The 18369-nt window shown below is 43.4% G+C and overlaps 1 protein-coding gene and 1 long non-coding RNA gene across 5 annotated transcripts in view; one reads left to right on the top strand and one right to left on the bottom strand.

Moving 5' to 3' along the window:
• The window catches only part of POU2F1 (POU class 2 homeobox 1), a 187006-nt gene extending 183243 nt beyond the window's left edge, over window positions 1-3763 (bottom strand). For 2 of the 4 annotated variants that reach the window (XM_072830448.1, XM_072830452.1), the window contains exon 1: window positions 3646-3763. In XM_072830448.1, coding sequence (XP_072686549.1) covers window positions 3646-3706 — 61 coding nt within the window. In that variant the 5' untranslated portion in view covers window positions 3707-3763. The remainder of the gene's footprint in view (window positions 1-3645) is intronic. The other 2 variants (XM_072830450.1, XM_072830451.1) reach the window with 2 other exon arrangements.
• LOC140635592 (uncharacterized) overlaps window positions 1-18369 on the top strand; it is a 71896-nt gene that overhangs the window by 13048 nt on the left and 40479 nt on the right. The window lies entirely within an intron of this gene.

The following is an 18369-nucleotide window of genomic DNA, read 5'->3' as shown; positions in this document are numbered from 1 at the left end:
AAAAATGTCTAAAAGAAGTCTTCTATGTCAGAAATCATAGGTGGAAGCACTACCTCACAATGTAATTCTAAAAATTACTTATCAAAATAAACAAATTTGTCCAGACTAAAGACAAATTCAAAAATAATTTTGAATTATTTTTTAAAAACCTGTTTGCAAACCAAATACTTTCTTCTAAGTATCTACCTTATTTGAAACATTGTAATTTCAATCTAAAAACATACAGCCTTCATTCTCTTCAACTTCACTTTACTCACTGAAATAGGTTCTAAGGCAAATGATCTCTCCTTCTTTAGCCTGGCAGCTTCTTACTTGAGTTTGGGAGGTCACAAAGAACAGCTCTAAAATAAGCATTTATATTGATCCACTTCCATGATTATACTTACTTAAAACCCATGGTCTCCTTCTGAGAATTTGAGGGGGTGAATTTTTACAAAGCATAGAATGCCAACCAAAATAGGAGGCCAGTTAACAGTACTCATCCTTTCCTCTATTACAAAAATTCTAACAGTGGAATTTTGTTTATAAAATGCAGCGTACATTTTATCATCCTGGATAAAATATCTACAGCCTCGGTAGTGGTTAAATTGCAGCTATAAAGGAAATTGTCCCGAGATAAATGGTTTCCCTATGAGAAGGTTTCACTGCTACACTTCACCTCAGGACAATAAATCAAATTAACTGCACCTTGTCCTCAGTCCAATGACATCATCAGTTTGACCACATCTTGGGAATCGGGTGCAAAAACATATGCTATTTAAGGCATGAAATCATATTACTGCTTTTTTGTCCATTCGACCTCATGCTTCAGGTCTCTGAAGCAGTCATTCACCTGAACATTCACATGAAAGCTACAGACTTTTTTCCCTGCTGCATTCGGGGCCTGCCTAGTGGAGGTGAAAAAGGAAAAATGATAAGAACTGGTCATTGGAAATTGGCTTGCTTTTAGCCCATCAAATCTACAATTTTGTTAGAAATTAAACTGAAGACTAATGTCTCCCAAAATATGTACCTAGCAACTGACCATAAAGTGCCTTATATTTTCAAAGGTTTAACACATCAATGCTAAATAACACTTCTCTGGTACTTTACTAATAGGGGTAAAAAAAAAAAAAACCACCAATGAGAAGCAACGCTGTTTTTAAAAAAACAAAAAAACAAAAAAACACTAAAACTATGTAAAATAAAAAAGAAAGAAAACTTTAACAAGGGAAAGACCAAAAATGAAAATTACTGTTTCTTCTGAATTACGGAAGTTAGCCTGACTTTCACAGACCAACTGTCCTAATTCTACATAAAACATAAAATCAATTCTGACAACTTAAAGAGGGGTGGGTGTGCTGGGAGAAGAATAAGTTACAAGATCAGGGTAGACACAATGCCTATGTTTATTATTCTACTATGTTCACTCATTTAACCATGACACAAATACTTAAAGAAAACATAACCCCATTTCTGTTTTTAGGAGTGCTACCATTAAAATAAGCAAACCTTAACAGGGATAGCACAAAATTAATATCAGCCATCTTTTAAATTAGAATGAAGAAGTTGAAAAGGAAATGCAGCACTGAGACATTCTGAAAGTGCTGTTAATTGGAACTTCTAAAACATTTAGTTATTCTACAACTCCTAGAAAAAAACTATGGGTTTTACAAATACTGCAGACCTTTTACAAAGCCTGAAAGTGTTTAACTTGGAGGTAGAAGCCAAGGGGCAGGGGAGAACTATCACCAAAGTAAAGTGATTTATTTGTATGAAATCAAAATAGGTTTCAGTCGCCTCTGAAAATGAGAAGATTTTCTTTCCTTAGGCCTAATATTACTGCAAACTGTAAGAAAGTCTTTTTAAGAGAAAACAAAACACGACAGAGTTGAAGCCTAGCTAGGAGCTGCTTTACTGCTGGTTAAGGCCCCAGGAGGGTTTGTTTTGCCCGCGGAGGACGGGTATGTGTATGGAAGTTGGTAGGGGAAAGTCATTTTGGTTATTAGTAAATAAATCAAGCGGCAGAGAATGAGGCCTAGGCAACTGCTAGAGGAGCCAAGGCCTAGCTCTCCCCCAGCTCTTCCCAGCACAGCCTGGGTTTGATCTCAGAGCCCCGTGGATTGCCAAGGAAAAAAAAAAAAAAGAATCATATCGAACCACAAAAGCACATGGGGCGAATGTAAAATATAAACACGGCGTTGGGCTGTGAGTGGCTGTTATTAAAGGTCTGAATTACTAAACATGAGAGGCGGGGAAAGCCAGGCGGCCATTTCAATAATATAAACCTCCCCGAATTAGACATTATTCAAATGAGAGAGGTTCGGCTAAGCCGAGAGTAGAGAGGACCGAGCACCCAGCAAGAAACCGACACCACAGGACCGGGGAGGGGGATCTCCGCCCCTACCTAACTCCCCACAGGAGAGGGGAAATCTAGAATATTATCAACTTGTCAGGCCAGCCGGTGCTCGGGCAGGGGCAGGAGGGCAGCCCTCTCTACATCCAAGTTCCTGAGAGGCCTCCGGGTGCTTCTGGGGCCTGAGAGCCAGAGGCCCCCGAGGGCCCCCGGCCCGGTCCGCCCGGGTTGGGCGCGGGGGCGGGGGCGCGGGAAGGGGCGCGGGGGCGGGGGGGAACGGAGATCAGACCACGCCAGACACCTCCAGCCAACTCCCCAGGGAAAGCACGACCCACGGGGACCGCTGACCGACGGTCCGGAACACATGGGGCTGCCCCGGAGGGCATCCCCCTCCGAGGGGAACTTTCCACGAGGGCCGCCTTCCCAGCCCGTCCGCCCCGGAGGGGGCGAAGCGGACCCCTGCGCGGGCTCCCCACCCCCGCCGCCCCGAGGCCACCTCACAGCGCCCACGACCGCTTGCCCCTACCCACCTAGGGCGCAGGCCCGGTTCAGGTCAGGCCGCCACACGGGGGACAAGCGGGGCGCGGCCGAGGTGCCCGGGGCCGTGACCCCCGGGCTCAGCCCCGCTCGGACCCCCGTGCGGCGGCGGGGCGCGGGCAGAACGCTCTCCCCGGGCGCACCCCCGGGCCGAGCCCCCCCCCGCCCGGGCCCTCTCCCGGGGGGGACGCGGGTGGCTGTCCGGCCGCCGGGGTCCGCTCCGGCCCCGCCGCCTCCCCGGCATTGTGCTCGCCGCCACCTCCATCCCCCTCCACGCCCCCCCCACCCCGCGCCCGCCCGGCCCGGGTCGCCCGCCCGCGCCCCGCCGGCCCAGCGGCTATGAATATGTAAAATGTCTTTATTGTCCTCTCCCTGTGCCCCGGCCCCGCGGCCCCGCCGAGGACCCGCTCGGGTTCGGGCACGGCGGCGAAGAGGCGGCGGCGGCCGGCGGAGGAGGAGGGCCGGTGCCGGCGGGCGGGCGGGCGAGCGGCGGCGGCGGCGGCGGCGGCGGCGGCGGGGTGGGCCGGGGGCAGGAGGAGGGCGGTGGATCGCAGCCCCCTTTGCCCCTTGTCTTCCCCCTCCGCCTGGCCGCTCCGAGCCTCTTTTCCCCTCCGTTCGGCGCCCGGCGGGGGCTCCGTGCTCCCCGGCCCCCCATCTCCCCGCCGTTAATTATAATAATCCTGAGTACTAATAAATTATGCTAAGTCGCGGGGGGGGCAGCGGGAGCCGGGGTTGAGTATGAATATGAATATGTAAAATGCTGTAATGATTACCTGCTGCTGCTGCCGCCGCGGCTGAACTCTCATCTTGACTCGCTGCTCCTCCGTCCGCCATTTTGAATATTTTAACCAAAATCGCCCGGTCGATAAACCCTCCCTCGCTCCGGCTCCCCTCCCCCCTCCCGCCCTCCGTGCCTCCTCCCTCCTCTCCGCCCCCTCCCGCTCCTTCCTCTCCCCGGGCTCGCGCCAGGGGGCGCGCGAGGCCGTCCCCTAGGAGGAGCCCCACCCCTTCGGGCGCTCTGCGCACGCGCCTCCGGGTCGCCGTGGCTCTCCAGTAGCTAAAGCGCCCTCAACCTGCCAGTCACCCCTTTGCTGCACTTTCCCCCCGCCCCCCCGCCCCTCTCGGCTCTGCACATGCGCAACGCTTTCCACGCGCCTGAGATGCAGGCGGCGCATGCGTTACCTCTCCTGGGCTCCTTCTTGAAGCGTAACCTGTGTAGCACGTTGAGCATTCGTCCCTTCTTACTATGCCCCCTCTCCTCCCGCCCCACTGCCCTCCCAGCCTCACTCCGGCGTTCCCCAATGGACAGTGGCATTTTGAAAGAAGGGCGGGGGGCACGGCGGCCCAGAGCGTGGAAACGCGTGGAGTACCCGCGGGCAGGACCAGCCCCGGCGTCCCCTCCGCTGCGCGCTTTTTAAGGCTTTCCGCGCGGTTGAACCTCTGACAACAAAGGAGGGGCAGCTCCCCTGCTAGGTAATTTCCGGCCCGGTGGGCAGGTAGGGGCGGAAACGCCCGCCGCGGGGAGCCGGGCTGGAGGCACCTGCTGAGCTCTGCGCGGGCGTCCCGCTTTAAATTTGAATCCTAACGAGTCCCCGCCCCCAGCTCCGCGAATGCTGGAGACCCGGCCGGGCGAGCGCGCGGGGGAGGGTCTCGTGCTGGTTCTAATTAGCCTCCCATCCCTTCTGCTCTACTTGTTTGTAACCCCCGGTCGCTTCTGGGGCGCCGGACGCTCCAGTGGCCCGTGCCTGCCCCTGCCCCTGCCCCTGCCCCTGCCCCTGCCCCTGCCCCTGCCCTTGGCGGGGTTTTCCTGCGCCCCGATCGCCGCTCGCCCGACCGGAGCGCGTAGCCGGCGCCCTGGGCCGTGGGAAGCCGTTCTCCCCTGACTTTGGCTTGGGAACATACTTAAAACCTAGCCGTAAACTGGAAACTGATGACCTTAAAAAAAAAAAAAAAAAATCTCGAAATCAGCGGTAGCCTCATCCAGAATGTCACTGTTTCTCAGAGCAAAGAAGATAGCAGGCGTTTTGTGTTGTAAATCTCTTTTATTTCAGTCATGTTCTAAGATTTATCTTTAAAGGTAAATTTCCCTGGACAAGACCCAGGTCAATGATTTTACGAATTCTTTTTTAAAAAAGCCCTAAGATTTTTCCAGTTTGGGTTTTTGTTTGTTTGTTTGTTTGTTTTTGTTTTTGGTCTTTGTTTTTGAGGCTGAATAGAAAAGCATCTCTCCTAAGTGAAGTTAGAAAAAAAGAAATTCAGGAGGCCCCTGGGCGGCTCAGTGGGTTGAGTCTGTGATTCTTGATTTCAGCGTCCTGAGTTCAAGCCCCACCTTTGGTGTAGAGCTTAGTTGTTTTGTTTGTTTGTTTGTTTGTTTGTTTGTTTAATAAAAAAGAAATTCAATCCTAGATTGTCTTGAGAGAAATGACTGTAAAGTTTAAATGGAGTAGAATTGCCGATTCCACATAAAAGAAAAACGGATCTCTAAGAGAACGGTTATTCTAACGGCTAAAGTTTTAATCACGGGTCTTAGCCTCCTCATTGAATTCCTTACACTGTGCGAGTACAGATGAAGCTATTGTCAGTGACAGCCAATGAATTTGGGGTGGGATTGATTTATTCATGGTAATTAAGCCGTAGGGTGTGTGCTTGACTGTGCAAACCAAATAATTGGGCCACCATATAATCTAATTATTTCAAGCCAGGCCAACCAACACACAGTTAAGGAAATGCAAATTTCAATGGTGTTACAATTAATCCGGAAATAAGTTATATTCACCGGCATTACCATAGGGGAAGTCTCAAAATCTTCAACCTATTTGAAGCAAAGTTAATTACAGGTCCCTGCTCTGAGGGCAAGGAAATACCTCCAAGAAAAAGAACCTAAATACTTAAATTCCTGTCTTCTATCTTGATCTTTGTTTTGCTCTTTAGTTTAAAAAAGCAAATTAATATGACTCTCAGAAAGTAATTGAAGCCTGTGCATGTGCTATTCATTCTGTATCTCATTTCCATAAAAAGAAATTTTCATAGAATGAATTTTTATTTAAGGAAGAATAGCTCTGTGAGGAAAAAAAACAGTTTAAAATAGTCTATATCAATAATTCATTTTTCTCCTAATGAAAACGTTTATGCCTGGGCATAGTAGGTATTCATAAATATTTGCTGAATAAAAATAATGAATAATACCGTTATATATGTTAAGATTATTTTTTAAAAAATGATTAAGTCATTTATTCAACAAATATTTATCAACATCTGCATTCTGCCATCAACTTTACTAAGTGATAAAAATAAAAAATGTAGAAAACACTGCTTTGACCTCAGCAAACTCTGCGTATCAATTATTTTTTTTAATCCTCACAACTCTGGGAGGTAGAAACTGTTAATCCCAATTTTCCAGGATGAGGAAATTGAGACACAGAGATGTTACATTTACATTACTTGCCTTTATTGGGGTTTTCCAGAGAAACAAAACCAATGGAGTATATATATATATATATATATATATGAATGACTTTCATTATGCAGTTGACACTTGAACAAGGCAGGGTTTAGGATTGCTGACCCTCCCAAGCAAGTGAAAGTTCAAGTATAGCTTTTAATTCCTCAAAAACTTAACTGCTAACAGCCTACTGTTGACTGGGGAAGCCTTACCAATAACATAAGTAGTCAAACAGTGAATTAACACTATTTTGTGTATTATATGTATTATAAATAAATATACCACATTTTGTGTGTTATTTGTATGTTATATATATTGTGTTACTGAATTCTTACAATAAAGTAAGCTAGAGAAAAAATGCTATTAAAATCAAAAGGAAAAGAAAATACATTTACAGTACTCTATGATAAAAAAAATTCATGTATAAGTAGACCTGCGCACTTCAAACCCATGTTGTTCAAGGACCAACTGTATATATGAAAGAGATTTGTTATAAGGAATTTGCTTATACAGTTTTGGAGGTTGAGAAGTCACTTTATGTTCCTTCTACCATTATCCCATACCCTTAATATCCATCCTCACACGTGTTCCCCAGATTTCTGTCTGTATAAATTAGAAAACTCATGCAGTTCTTTTGGAATGTAGCGTCTCTCCTCACAAGTCAGATGATGAGGAGCTCAGGTCTCATGGTAATTTGGTGGCTATGATTAAGCATTCAGTCTCTCCTAAGGTCTAGCAGCAGGCCAAGAGCTATTTTTCAAAAGGAGAATAGTTATCCATAGAGGATGTTCTAAAATCCTAAGAGTCTGAGCTGCAGGTCACCTGTTGAGACCTGCCAGAGACTCCTAGTAGCTTCCTTACCTGCCACTGACACTTCAAGCACCATTGGATCTGCTGGATCATATGGCGGAAATGGCAGAGCAGCTTGCACAGCACTCTGGACATATTACAGAGTCTTCTCATTCAGCAGCTTTTTGAGTCACTTGGAAAATAGGTTGGAATAATACACTCCAATGGAATATGTTGCCTCCAAAATCCAAAGAGTTCCACTCAGCATTGTGCCTCTTTTTTGACTGTAAGAGAGGCCAAATGTAACAACTTATCCATTACCTTAGAAGGGATATGTTGACATGCCCCACACTACTGGATTCCCCCCAAATTTCACTGAGATAGAAGGCCCCTCAATTTGTGCCAGATTTATTTCCAATGTCTTACCAATAAGCCTACAGTGGGTACTGCTTCTTGCTCACCATGTCCAATCAGCATGGTATCATCAGTGTAATGGATTAGTGTGACAACCTGTGGAAGGGAAAGGAGATCAAGATTCCCATGAATTAAATTAGAACATAGAGCTGGAAAGTTGATATACCTCTGAGGTGGGACAGGAAAGGTAGAATGCTGGCCTTGCCAGCTGAAAGCAAACTGCTTTTGGTGGTTCTTATTGACAGGGATAAAGAAAAAAGCATGCCAGCCCAATAGCTGCATATCAGTTTCCAGGATATGTGTTAATTTGCTCAAACAACAAAACCACATCTGGTATAGCAGCTGCAAGTACAACCACCACTAATTCAGTTTAACAATAATCCACTATCATTCTCTAAGATCCACCTGTCTTCTGTACAAACCACATAGGAGAGTTAAATGGGGATGTGGTGGGAACGACCACCCCTACATCTTTCAAATCCTTTTTTTTTTTTTTTTAATTTTTATTTATTTATGATAGTCACAGAGAGAGACAGAGAGAGAGAGGCAGAGACATAGGCAGAGGGAGAAGCAGGCTCCATGCAGGGAGCCTGACATGGGATTCGATCCCGGGTCTCCAGGATCGTGCCCTGGGCCAAAGGCAGGCGCTAAACCGCTGCGCCACCCAGGGATCCCCATCTTTCAAATCCTTGATGGTGGCACTAATCTCTGCAATCCCTCCAATATGCAGTGTTGCTTTTAGTGTATTATTTTCCTAAATACAAGTAGATCTAGTGGCTTCCATATGGCCTTTCCTGCTATAATAGTCTCACTCCACAGGTCAGGGAACCAACGTGGGGATCCTACCAGTTGCTTCGATTTTTCAGGACGGGGAAAACTGAGGCATAGAGATGTGAAGTAACTTGCCTAATGCCACACCACTATTGAAAAGTATACAGGCCAGGAGCTTACTCTTCATGGTACCAGTCTGCTACTTGCTTTGAATCAGGCAAAATCCTGGAGGTTCATATATTTCAATGTGGGAAGAGAACATATTAATGGTTAGGTCCTTGTATGTAATCTCATCATAATAAAAACATAGACATGGGTGAAAACTTACATTCACACAAAAACATACATAAATAGCAGCTCTGTTACAACTGTCAAAAACTAGAAACAATCCAAATGTCCTTCTGCAGGTGAATGAATAAACAAACAGGGATACCTGCATGCTGTGGAATACTATTCAGCAATAAAAAGGGATGAACTACCAACACACCAACTTCAACAAATCTCAAAGGCATTGTGCTGAGTGAAAGAAGGCAGTCCCAAAAGGAATCCTACTATCTGATTCCATTTGTACGACATTCTTGAAATCCCAAAACTATGGTGATGGAAAACAGATGAGTGGTTCCCAGGAGATAATGGCGGGAGAAGGTGCAACTGTAAGGGATAGGCATGTGAGAGGATTTTTGGGGTAATGGAATTGTTCTGTATCCTGATTGGGCTGGTGGGAATAAAAATCTATACATATGGTTTTATTCATATGTATACACACACACACAGGTATAGAAGCAGTCAACGGTATGATAGTAAGTCGGCCTAGGTATTCCTGTTACCAGGTGTTCCTTTATTAACAGTAGAAATATGCAAATGGGAAGGTGTCAGTATGTCTTGCTAAAGGGAACCACGTAAGCCTTTGCAGCAGGGTCACCCCGTTCCTTCCTCTTTCTCCCTTTTTCTCATCTGGAACATAGATGCCAAGACTAAAATTCGAGCAGATCTTTTGGGCTGTGGGGTGATGTTCTCAAGAGATCAGTCCATGTGAGGAGCAAGAAGCAAATCCGATCTTCTCCATGGGCTGAAGAGAAGCCTGGGCCTGAGCGTGGCATTGCCTTCCTTCACCTGAACTTAACTCTGGGTGCTGCTATGTTAGTTTTGTTAGACTGAAGAATCCAGACTCTGGAGGATGTATTCTAATGACTGTAATTACCGTAGGTAACTAAATTAAAAATGGTCATTTTTTATAAATATCTCCAACATTTTGCCCATTCATAAACATTATCATTCTAATAGAGCAAATTAATGTGTTTAGTGACTGGTAGTGCATTTCGTAACTAATTAATCTTACAGCAGAGGCTTCCAAGCCATGTTTCGTGAAGCCCTTAAGGCCGGCCTTAAGGTAGGATGAAAACCAACCTTCTACCTCTTCTTTATTCAGGAGGTATATATATACACCTGGAGCTTACATATATATATATAAGCTTAGCAATAGTAACTTTTAAAAGTTTTCAAAATAAAATGATCCATGGCTATTGTATATGAAGCATCAGGAGCTTAATCTCCTTTTCCTCCACATCTTACTTCATAACCAGGAGTTTTTCCAAGGAAGATTTTTGATCTTGCCTTAGATACTTCCATGGTCCTCTACCTTGAACAGGTGGAGAGGGCTTCTAGTAAGTGAATGAATATATTCTGATCACATATATTAATATTCATAAAAGGATGTCAAACCTACTGGCTGTAGCTGACTGCTGCAATTTATGTTTCTACTCTTAATGTATAACGTGGAGTATTTGTACTCCTCAGAGAATGTACACTGAAGTTTTTAACAAGTCAATATTTATCAAAAAGCTCAATATCATTGATGGAAAACTATCTGATGGATACATAGCCCATTTTCCTCCCCTGGTTCAGGGTCAGCAAATTCATGACCCTATTCTTCCTACCATCCCTTCTCAAGCCTCTGGCCAACTTCTTTAATCCATAGCCCTTTCTTATGCTGAGCCTAGACTCCCTCAAACATGATTCTGTCCAACCAGTGCTTCAGGCAGTCATTGGCATCTCATCAGTGCTGGCATGCAGGATGAAATCCATTTGTAATTCCAACCCTGGATACTCTTAAAAGCTAAACTGTCACAAAGCTGTGCACTTGAAATACATCATTTTGTCCCCTTGTAGGCTTCTTTCCTAGAATTATGCTTTGGACTTATGTCATCAGCCTACATTAAAATCATAAGAAAAAAAAAACCTCTGAGAAATGTATCATATTTACTGTAGGAGTGTTTTTGGAGTGTCTATCTTCTTTCTGGGTATTCTTTCTTAATATCTGAAGGGCAGAGTTTTAAGACATTTGCCCAAATTCATACAGTAAGGGACAGAGCTAAGAACTGAACCAAAGATTGCCTGATCTCTTACCTTCTCTGCCTTTCCTCTCTAAGGCCCCCACATTTGCTCCCTGCCTTGCCGGCCATCTGCCTCCCCATTCTGACATTTGGCCTACGTCTAGACATTCAGCCCTGGGCTTTGTTTCCATGAGGTTTTTTTGGTGCTTACTTTTTCCTGCATTCATTGATTCCATATCTGCCCTTCCTGTTTTCTCCTGCCTCTTCCTATCCCTTCTCATAAGCTTTTCTAGATAAACTCTTCCTGCATTTACTCATCAACTCATTATAGTCTGACATCTGCTCCAATCATTTTCCTGAAATTACTTTATTGGAAGTCACTGATGACCTCCTAACTGCCAGATCTGATAACATCTTCACTCCTCATCCTGCTCCATCTCTCCACAATTTGACAATGGTGATTGTTCCTCCCTTCTTAAAACCATCTTTCTAACTCTGGCCTGTGACAAATTGCTCTCCAATTTCTCCCCTTAGCTATCTTGACCGTGTCTTGGTTTTCCTCATTGGATCCTCATTTTCTCCCCATCTAATATAGGTACTCTCCAAGGATTTACCCTCATCCCTCTCCTCATTGCTGCAAGCCTCATGTCATTATCTATCCCCACAATTTCAGCTGTTATCCCTCTGAAGACAACCCCCAAATCTACACCTTCATGCTGCTTTCCCCTCCAACATCAGACTATGTTTGTTACATTTGTCTCTTTCACTAGAGTATAAACTATTCCAGGGGTGGTCCATCTTGTCCTCATTTTTTTTATATCTTTTTTATGCTTAAAGTAACAGCTCAGGGGCTGGACATAGTCTATGTTTAACCATTTTTTTTCATACTTCTCTCTGTATTTTAGTGACCATTCAATGGTGTATGAGAAGCCTTTATTCTCTCATAAGTATTCTTCAGGTACCTACCAGGTGCTTGGCATTGCTCTAGGCAAAATATTTCTTTTTGATTTTTGGAACATCTTGAGATGAGTGCACATTTAATTCAACCTTTTTATCTTTCAAGTCTGTATCTATAACTATATTTGATCTATCTTAAGATGCACATTTTTTCACATTTTAGTATCTTTGAAATCAAGATGCATCTTACAAAGAATGTGCAGGAAAACATTGCATCATAGTTTAATTGGCAGCATTTTTTAATGGTACATAAAATAATGGTCTATCTTACAATCGGTAGCATTTTAAATTCCATGAAATATGGTTTTTACATGAATTTTTATGGTTTAGATATTTCATTCTGATATGTTTTATCATCCAAGAAATATTTAATTATTCTGAGTATATACTAGACTTTTTAAGGCAGGACAAGAAATGTTTTGAAGGGATTTTCAATGATACGGGTTAAAACAAGAGGAAAAAGATTTCCACGGCCATAGAAGTTTCACACATACAAGCATTTCCTCTGCTGTAAATATACAGCAATGACAGATAAAATGCAAAGACGGATAACCAAAAATAAATGGGCTCAAAAGCAGTTATCATTTCTAGGAATCAAGAAGAGCACAAAACACAAACCATGAGTGAGTCTGTTGCAGTGGGCCTATTAGAGTATAGGCCCAGAGGCAGGCAATGGTGCCTGAAGTATTATTAGTGCCACAAAGAGGACAAACCAGAACACACACACACACACACACACACACACACACACACACCTTTTGTATCTGTAGGGCTTTGTTATAATTTTATCTTACATAAATCATCTTGATTATCTTACAAAAATGACAACTTAAAAATATAGCATTTTATGATACAGAGAATTCCCATGTTCGCCCCATTCCCCACTTCTCCTCCTCTTTAGGAAACCATTTATATTTGCTGCTTATCCTTATCCATCTCTTCTTGCAACTATATAAATTCTTATTTTTCTCCTTTTCTTTCACAAAAGAGAGTGGTTCCATCTATATTGTTCTGTACCCTGCTTTTTTCACGTACCTGTATATTAAGAAGATCGTATCATGGAGATTTTACTCATTTTTTTTATAGCTGCGTGTACTTCATGGTGTGTGTGAACTGGTTTACTCAACCAGTCCTCCTCTCTTGCTGGACAAGCTATATACAAAGTTTCCTGCTACTCACAATATCAAAGTGAGCAACCTTCTTCCTGAGTCATTTCATACTCCCACACACCTTTGTGAATGGAGGCTGAATAGAATTGCTTCCTGACTGCTGCCTGAGGCTATGGCTTTTTAGGAAGTTGAGGATCTGCCAAGTAGGAAGACCAAGACAGCCTTACAACCGGGAAGTGAATGGATCTGCTCCCTGGAATTCTCTAATATTGCTGGAACCCTAACCACCACCAGAAGACCCAGAATAGACTAGAGACCTGGCAGGTAGGGTGACAATAATCACAAAACTATTAAACAGCAAAAGAGAGAGAAAGGAGAAAAACTTCAAAAAATATGTACACATGTATGTGTACAGATATATGTATTTCAAAAGCAAAATATATGTATGTACATGTTAATATATATTACATATAAAATTGGGTCTGTACTTCAGAACTAGACCAGGATCAATTCCCAATGGTTCAAAGATTTAAATGTAAAAAAATAAAAATAAAAATTCCAGAAGAAAACATGAATGAAATCCTTTATAAAAAGCTATTAAACGGGGATCCTGGGATCCCTGGGTGGCGCAGCGGTTTAGCACCTGCCTTTGGCCCAGGATCCTGGAGACCTGGGCCTGCAGCCCAGGGTGTGATCCTGGAGACCCGGGATCGAATCCCACGTCGGGCTCCCGGTGCATGGAGCCTGCTTCTCCCTCTCCCTGTGTCTCTGCCTCTCTCTCTCTCTCTCTGACTATCATAAATAAATAAAAATTTAAAAAAAAATCTTTAAAAAAAAAAACGGGGATCCCTGGGTGGCTCAGCGGTTTAGTGCCTGACTTGGACCCAGGGCATGATCCTGGGGTCCTGGGATCGAGTCCCACATCGGGCTCCCTGCATGGAGTCTGCTTCCACCTCTGCCTGTATCTCTGCCTCTCTATCTCTCAGTCTGTCTCTCATGAATAAATAAATAAAATATTTTTTAAAAGCTATTAAGCAATATTAATATCATAAAAAATGGAATTTAAGGCAAAGGAATAAAAATACATGTTAAGGCTAATCCATCAAGAAGCTATAACAAAAAAAAAAAAAAAAGAAGCTACAACAGGGGCACCTGGGTGGCTCAGTGGTTGAGCATCTGCCTTTGGCTGAAGTTGTGACTAGGGGTCCTGGGTTGGAGCCCTGCATCGGGCTCCCTGCATGGAGCCTGCTTCTCCCTCTGCTTGTGTCTCTGCCTCTCTCTGTGGGTTTCTCATGAATAAATAAATAAAAATATCTTCAAAATACAAATTTAAAAAATTATGAATTTGTATGCAACTAACAACCTATCTTGAAATGTATAAAATAAAAACTAAATTACAAAGACTGACAAGATCATAAGCATAGAAGACTTCAATGAAAAAGGTGTTTCTCCCAATTATTGCTTAACCAGAAATGTAAAGTATGATGCCCATTCCCATCTTGTTACAATCAAGTGAGTCGGAACCCTGGCAAGACCGAGCCCAAACTGCAGACCATTAATATTTAGCTGTGTCTGGACATATCTAGCAGTGTGAAATGGATCAATAGACAACTGTTTACTTAAAGGTCTAAAGAAACTTCTTCTTCTTCTTTTTTTTTTTTTCTAAAGAAACTTCTGAGAGAAAAACTATCCTAAACGATTCTGGTACTGACAGCCTGACCATACATCCAAGTCCATCTTGATCTTTCAAGGGTAAAGGCAACTATGCTTTGGTTAAACTCAGATTGAACTCCTGGCTCAGACTCCCATGAGCACTCATCTATGGCTTCCTGTGGAGAGGTAGCTCTGGAAGCAGAGGTGATACTCAAAATATTTAGCACCCAGTTTGGTTTGAGCATTGACCAAACAGAACAGACAAGCAACCCATCTGAGTAGATGCCAGCTGCACCCCATGCCTTCCCAGGGCATACTTGATGAATTTCAGCCCTTTCTATAAAGATTATTCTATGAAACTTGCTCTAGGACATGGAGACACAAGGAGCTCTGGTACTCCTCTGGTCAAGGTTAATGCAGGGGAGAGAGAGAACTCCAACCAACTCTGGCAAATCAAAAACTGCAGTGCTGGAAAGGAGACTAAGTAAACGAAAGGGTATAAAATGGGAGATGCCATGGGTAACTGATCAGACGTTTTTCTTTTTTTTTTTTTTTTTAAGATTTATTTATTTTTTTATTCAGAGAGAGAGAGAGAGGCAGAGACAGGCAGAGGGAGAAGCAGGCTCCATGCAGGAAGCCCGACGTAGGACTCAATCCTGGGTCTCCAGGATCACACCCTGGGCTGCAGGCAGCGCTAAACCGCTGTGCCACCGGGGCTGCCCTGAGACACATTTCTTAAAAGATTTTACCTATTTATTATTTATTTGAAAGAAGGGGAGAGAGCACAAGGATGGGGAGGGGTAGAGAAAGAGGAGAAGGCGGCTCCCCGCTGAGTGGGGAGCCTGAACCCAGGACCCCAGGACCCCAGGATCACGACTTGAGCCACCCAGCCTGATGTATTGAAGGAGAAAAGATAGTGAGAAGGTTAGGTGAGTTCTGACATCAGTCAGACCTGAGATCCATCCCATTCTGCCTCTCCCCCTTACTGTTTCACCTCAGGCAAGAATGCCCTGGAGATCACAGTGCTCTCTAGTGTTGCTGTCATTGCAGGTGGTGGTAGGAGCATGGGACATACCTACAGGTTCCCAGAAATACCCTCGGAGACCAGACCTGCATGGCTTGGCAGGGCAAGAGCCAGTGACACACAAGAGCCACACAAGTCAGCATCTTGAGTGTAAGCAGGAATAGGGAGAGAGCAAACTGGGATTTTTTGGGGCTATTTCTCTTTTATTTTACTTCAGTTTCATAGGTATCATTGCCGGATATAAAAACTACAATTCCTCCCCTCAAGAAAATTTTAGGTTATTCACCAGTGTAGGTTAAGTACACACTTTGTAGTATGCGTAGATCAGTCAGTCTCAAAGTAGACACATCTGACTGCTAACTCAAATGGGGACAAGGAGTGATTCAGAGCCAGTGGGAGGAAGGGGAGGGAGGAGACAACCACTGGCTTCCTGGTTGGGTGGCCGGAAGCCCCTACAAAGATAATACATAGAAGAGGTGAGGACCAGTACACCAATGGTGTAGACTACAGTTTCCCAACAGAGGGGATGTAGGGTGGAGGAAAGGGCTAAATGTACACTATCTCATTGAAACATTATCCATCCTTGTGAAGGAAAGATCATTTCCATTGCTCAGAGGAACTAAGGTTGAGAGAAATTTAGTAATTTGCCCAGTCACATAGGCATTGAGATTTGAACCCAGGAGCACCTTACATAGGCTTTCCTTATTAAGCCAGGCTTCCCCAACTCAGGAGAGAGAAAAACCTAGTATTTCTCATTTCCAGATAGTTCTGATTGCTATTTACTTTCTCATCTATTTCATATTATGATAATGTTTTCCTGGAATTGGATGATATAATACTAGAAATTGAAGATGTTTATTCGCTACAAAGATTACATATGCAGGCTTCCTGTCATAATCAAGGGAAGTTGCTCACATCATTTATGATTTCCAGTCTTCTCTGTATATGATAATGCTTATTTAAAAAAAAATCTGTTTTTACTAAGCCTGCTGATCTTCAAAAGAGAAACAGGCAGAGGCAGGACAGTGATATACCCTTTCGATATTTATCAAGTCTGGAGTCTATCTTAAATTAGTTTGCTGGGAAGCACTGCATGTGATGAATGGTATAGTATTTAAATGATGCCGTGGATGTTCTCCCTTGTAATAAAGCAAATTACTCTAATAAAACTATTTTGTTTCATTTCTTCATACAAAATTCATGTTTGAATTTCATCTAGGTCCTAAAATTTTAAATTTCCATAACAAGTTCTATGCATTATTAAATTTTATACACCACTGCATTATGCTTTTGAAACTGATTGTACAATCTAATTAATTCTGAATATTAACTACAATTTCCATAAAATGAATAGGATAATGTTACTCAGGGTAAGATGGTGGGCTATTGTCGTCTGTTACCATCTCCCCAGGATCTCAATTATATGGAAGTCCCTTATCCGGTAACTTCAATTTGGGGCAACATAGCCAAGAGCAAAAGTTAAATCAAAATGCCTCCAAATAGACCAAATAACTATCTTAAATACTTGCCCTCCATTCCTAGGCAAACCTTTCCAACAGTGTGTCAGAAGGCAGTTGTTTTTTTGTTTTTTGTTTTTTTGTTTTTTGCTTTTTTTAAGAGAGACTGTTTATAAGAGTCATGTGACTTCTAGATCCAAAGCAGATTAAATATTAAATTAAAAGGATGATGAGGTTAAAGTAGATTCCTAGAAACTGTCTCCTCAAGAGATGCAAGAAGAGTCTATGGACAGTGGATAACCATGCAAGTGGAAATAACTATCAGAGTGGACACAGGAACCCAGAGAGCAGAGCAGATCAGCCCAATTTATCTTAGGAGAGCAGAGCCCTGCATATGTCAGAGCCTGAGGGCCTTGCAATATCATGGTACAAAAAGTAATCCGTGCTCATGATGACTTGGAGATATCAAGGAATGGTTAAATTCATCCTTTTATTCTGTTTAAGAAAGTATCAAAGTGTAGTGTATTTTGGCATCTTTCCATCAGAAAGATTAAAATAGTGTAATCTTAGGGGACTATTTCAATCGTTTGGAAAATTGACTTACTTAGAATATCACATTTCCTAATAATATAAAATAAGTGAGGGTCTTATTATACAACATAAGTTGAATCTTCTTTTCTCTGTTTTAAAAAAAACAGATCACACAAATCACACTGATATCATACACCCCAGATGTCTCAAGACCCTACTGGACTGTGGGTACAAACGAAGTCAAATTATCATTGATTATTCCAAAGCTCCTGTTCACAGCACCAATCCCCATCACTGCAGAACATCAGCACACCCTGTGGGAGTTGTCCTTTCGTGTGCCTCTGCTCAGAGCCACCCTGCCGTCCCTACCAGGCAGGAGAAGGTGGCCTCCCAGGGCTGCCCACCAGCCCCTGGGCCTACTGTGCTGGGTGTTTGGCTTACACGGAGACAGGACATCTCACTCCACCATTGTTTTCTATTCTTTTCTTTTCTAAAAATTTTATTTATTTATTCATGAGAGACACAGAGAGAGAGGCAGTGACATAGGCAGAGGGAGAAGCAGGCTCCATGCAGGAAGCCCAATGTGGCACTTGATCCCAGGACCTCAGATCACACCCTGAGCCAGAGATAAATGCTCAACCACTGAGCCACCCAGGCGTCCCTTCTACCACTGTTTTCAAATTTGTCGCCTGGCCCAGAAGCATCACTGCTCATGCCTCAAATCCCACCAAGTACTTTAAGAAAACTGTTTCTTTGGTTTCGGACTATCCTTTCTCTCCCTTGAGTTCAGCCCAGGAACAGGCACCATTCTTAATTCACTTTGCCCTCTTTTCTCTAGGTATTTACCCCAAACCTCCCTTTCAAATGCCTCTCTCCAACAAACATAGCAAGGAACACAGATTTTGGGGCTGCCAGCTACGGGCCCAGCAGCTCTACTCAACAACCACCAGCTGGGCCTGGGGCTCAGCTAGAGTATCATGCCCCATAACGTGGTTGGAATTCTTTTTTTTTTTTCAT

This window comes from Canis lupus, chromosome 6, assembly GCF_048164855.1.
Source record: "Canis lupus baileyi chromosome 6, mCanLup2.hap1, whole genome shotgun sequence".
Lineage (NCBI taxonomy): Eukaryota > Metazoa > Chordata > Mammalia > Carnivora > Canidae > Canis > Canis lupus.
This window is presented reverse-complemented; position numbering and strand designations above follow the sequence as displayed.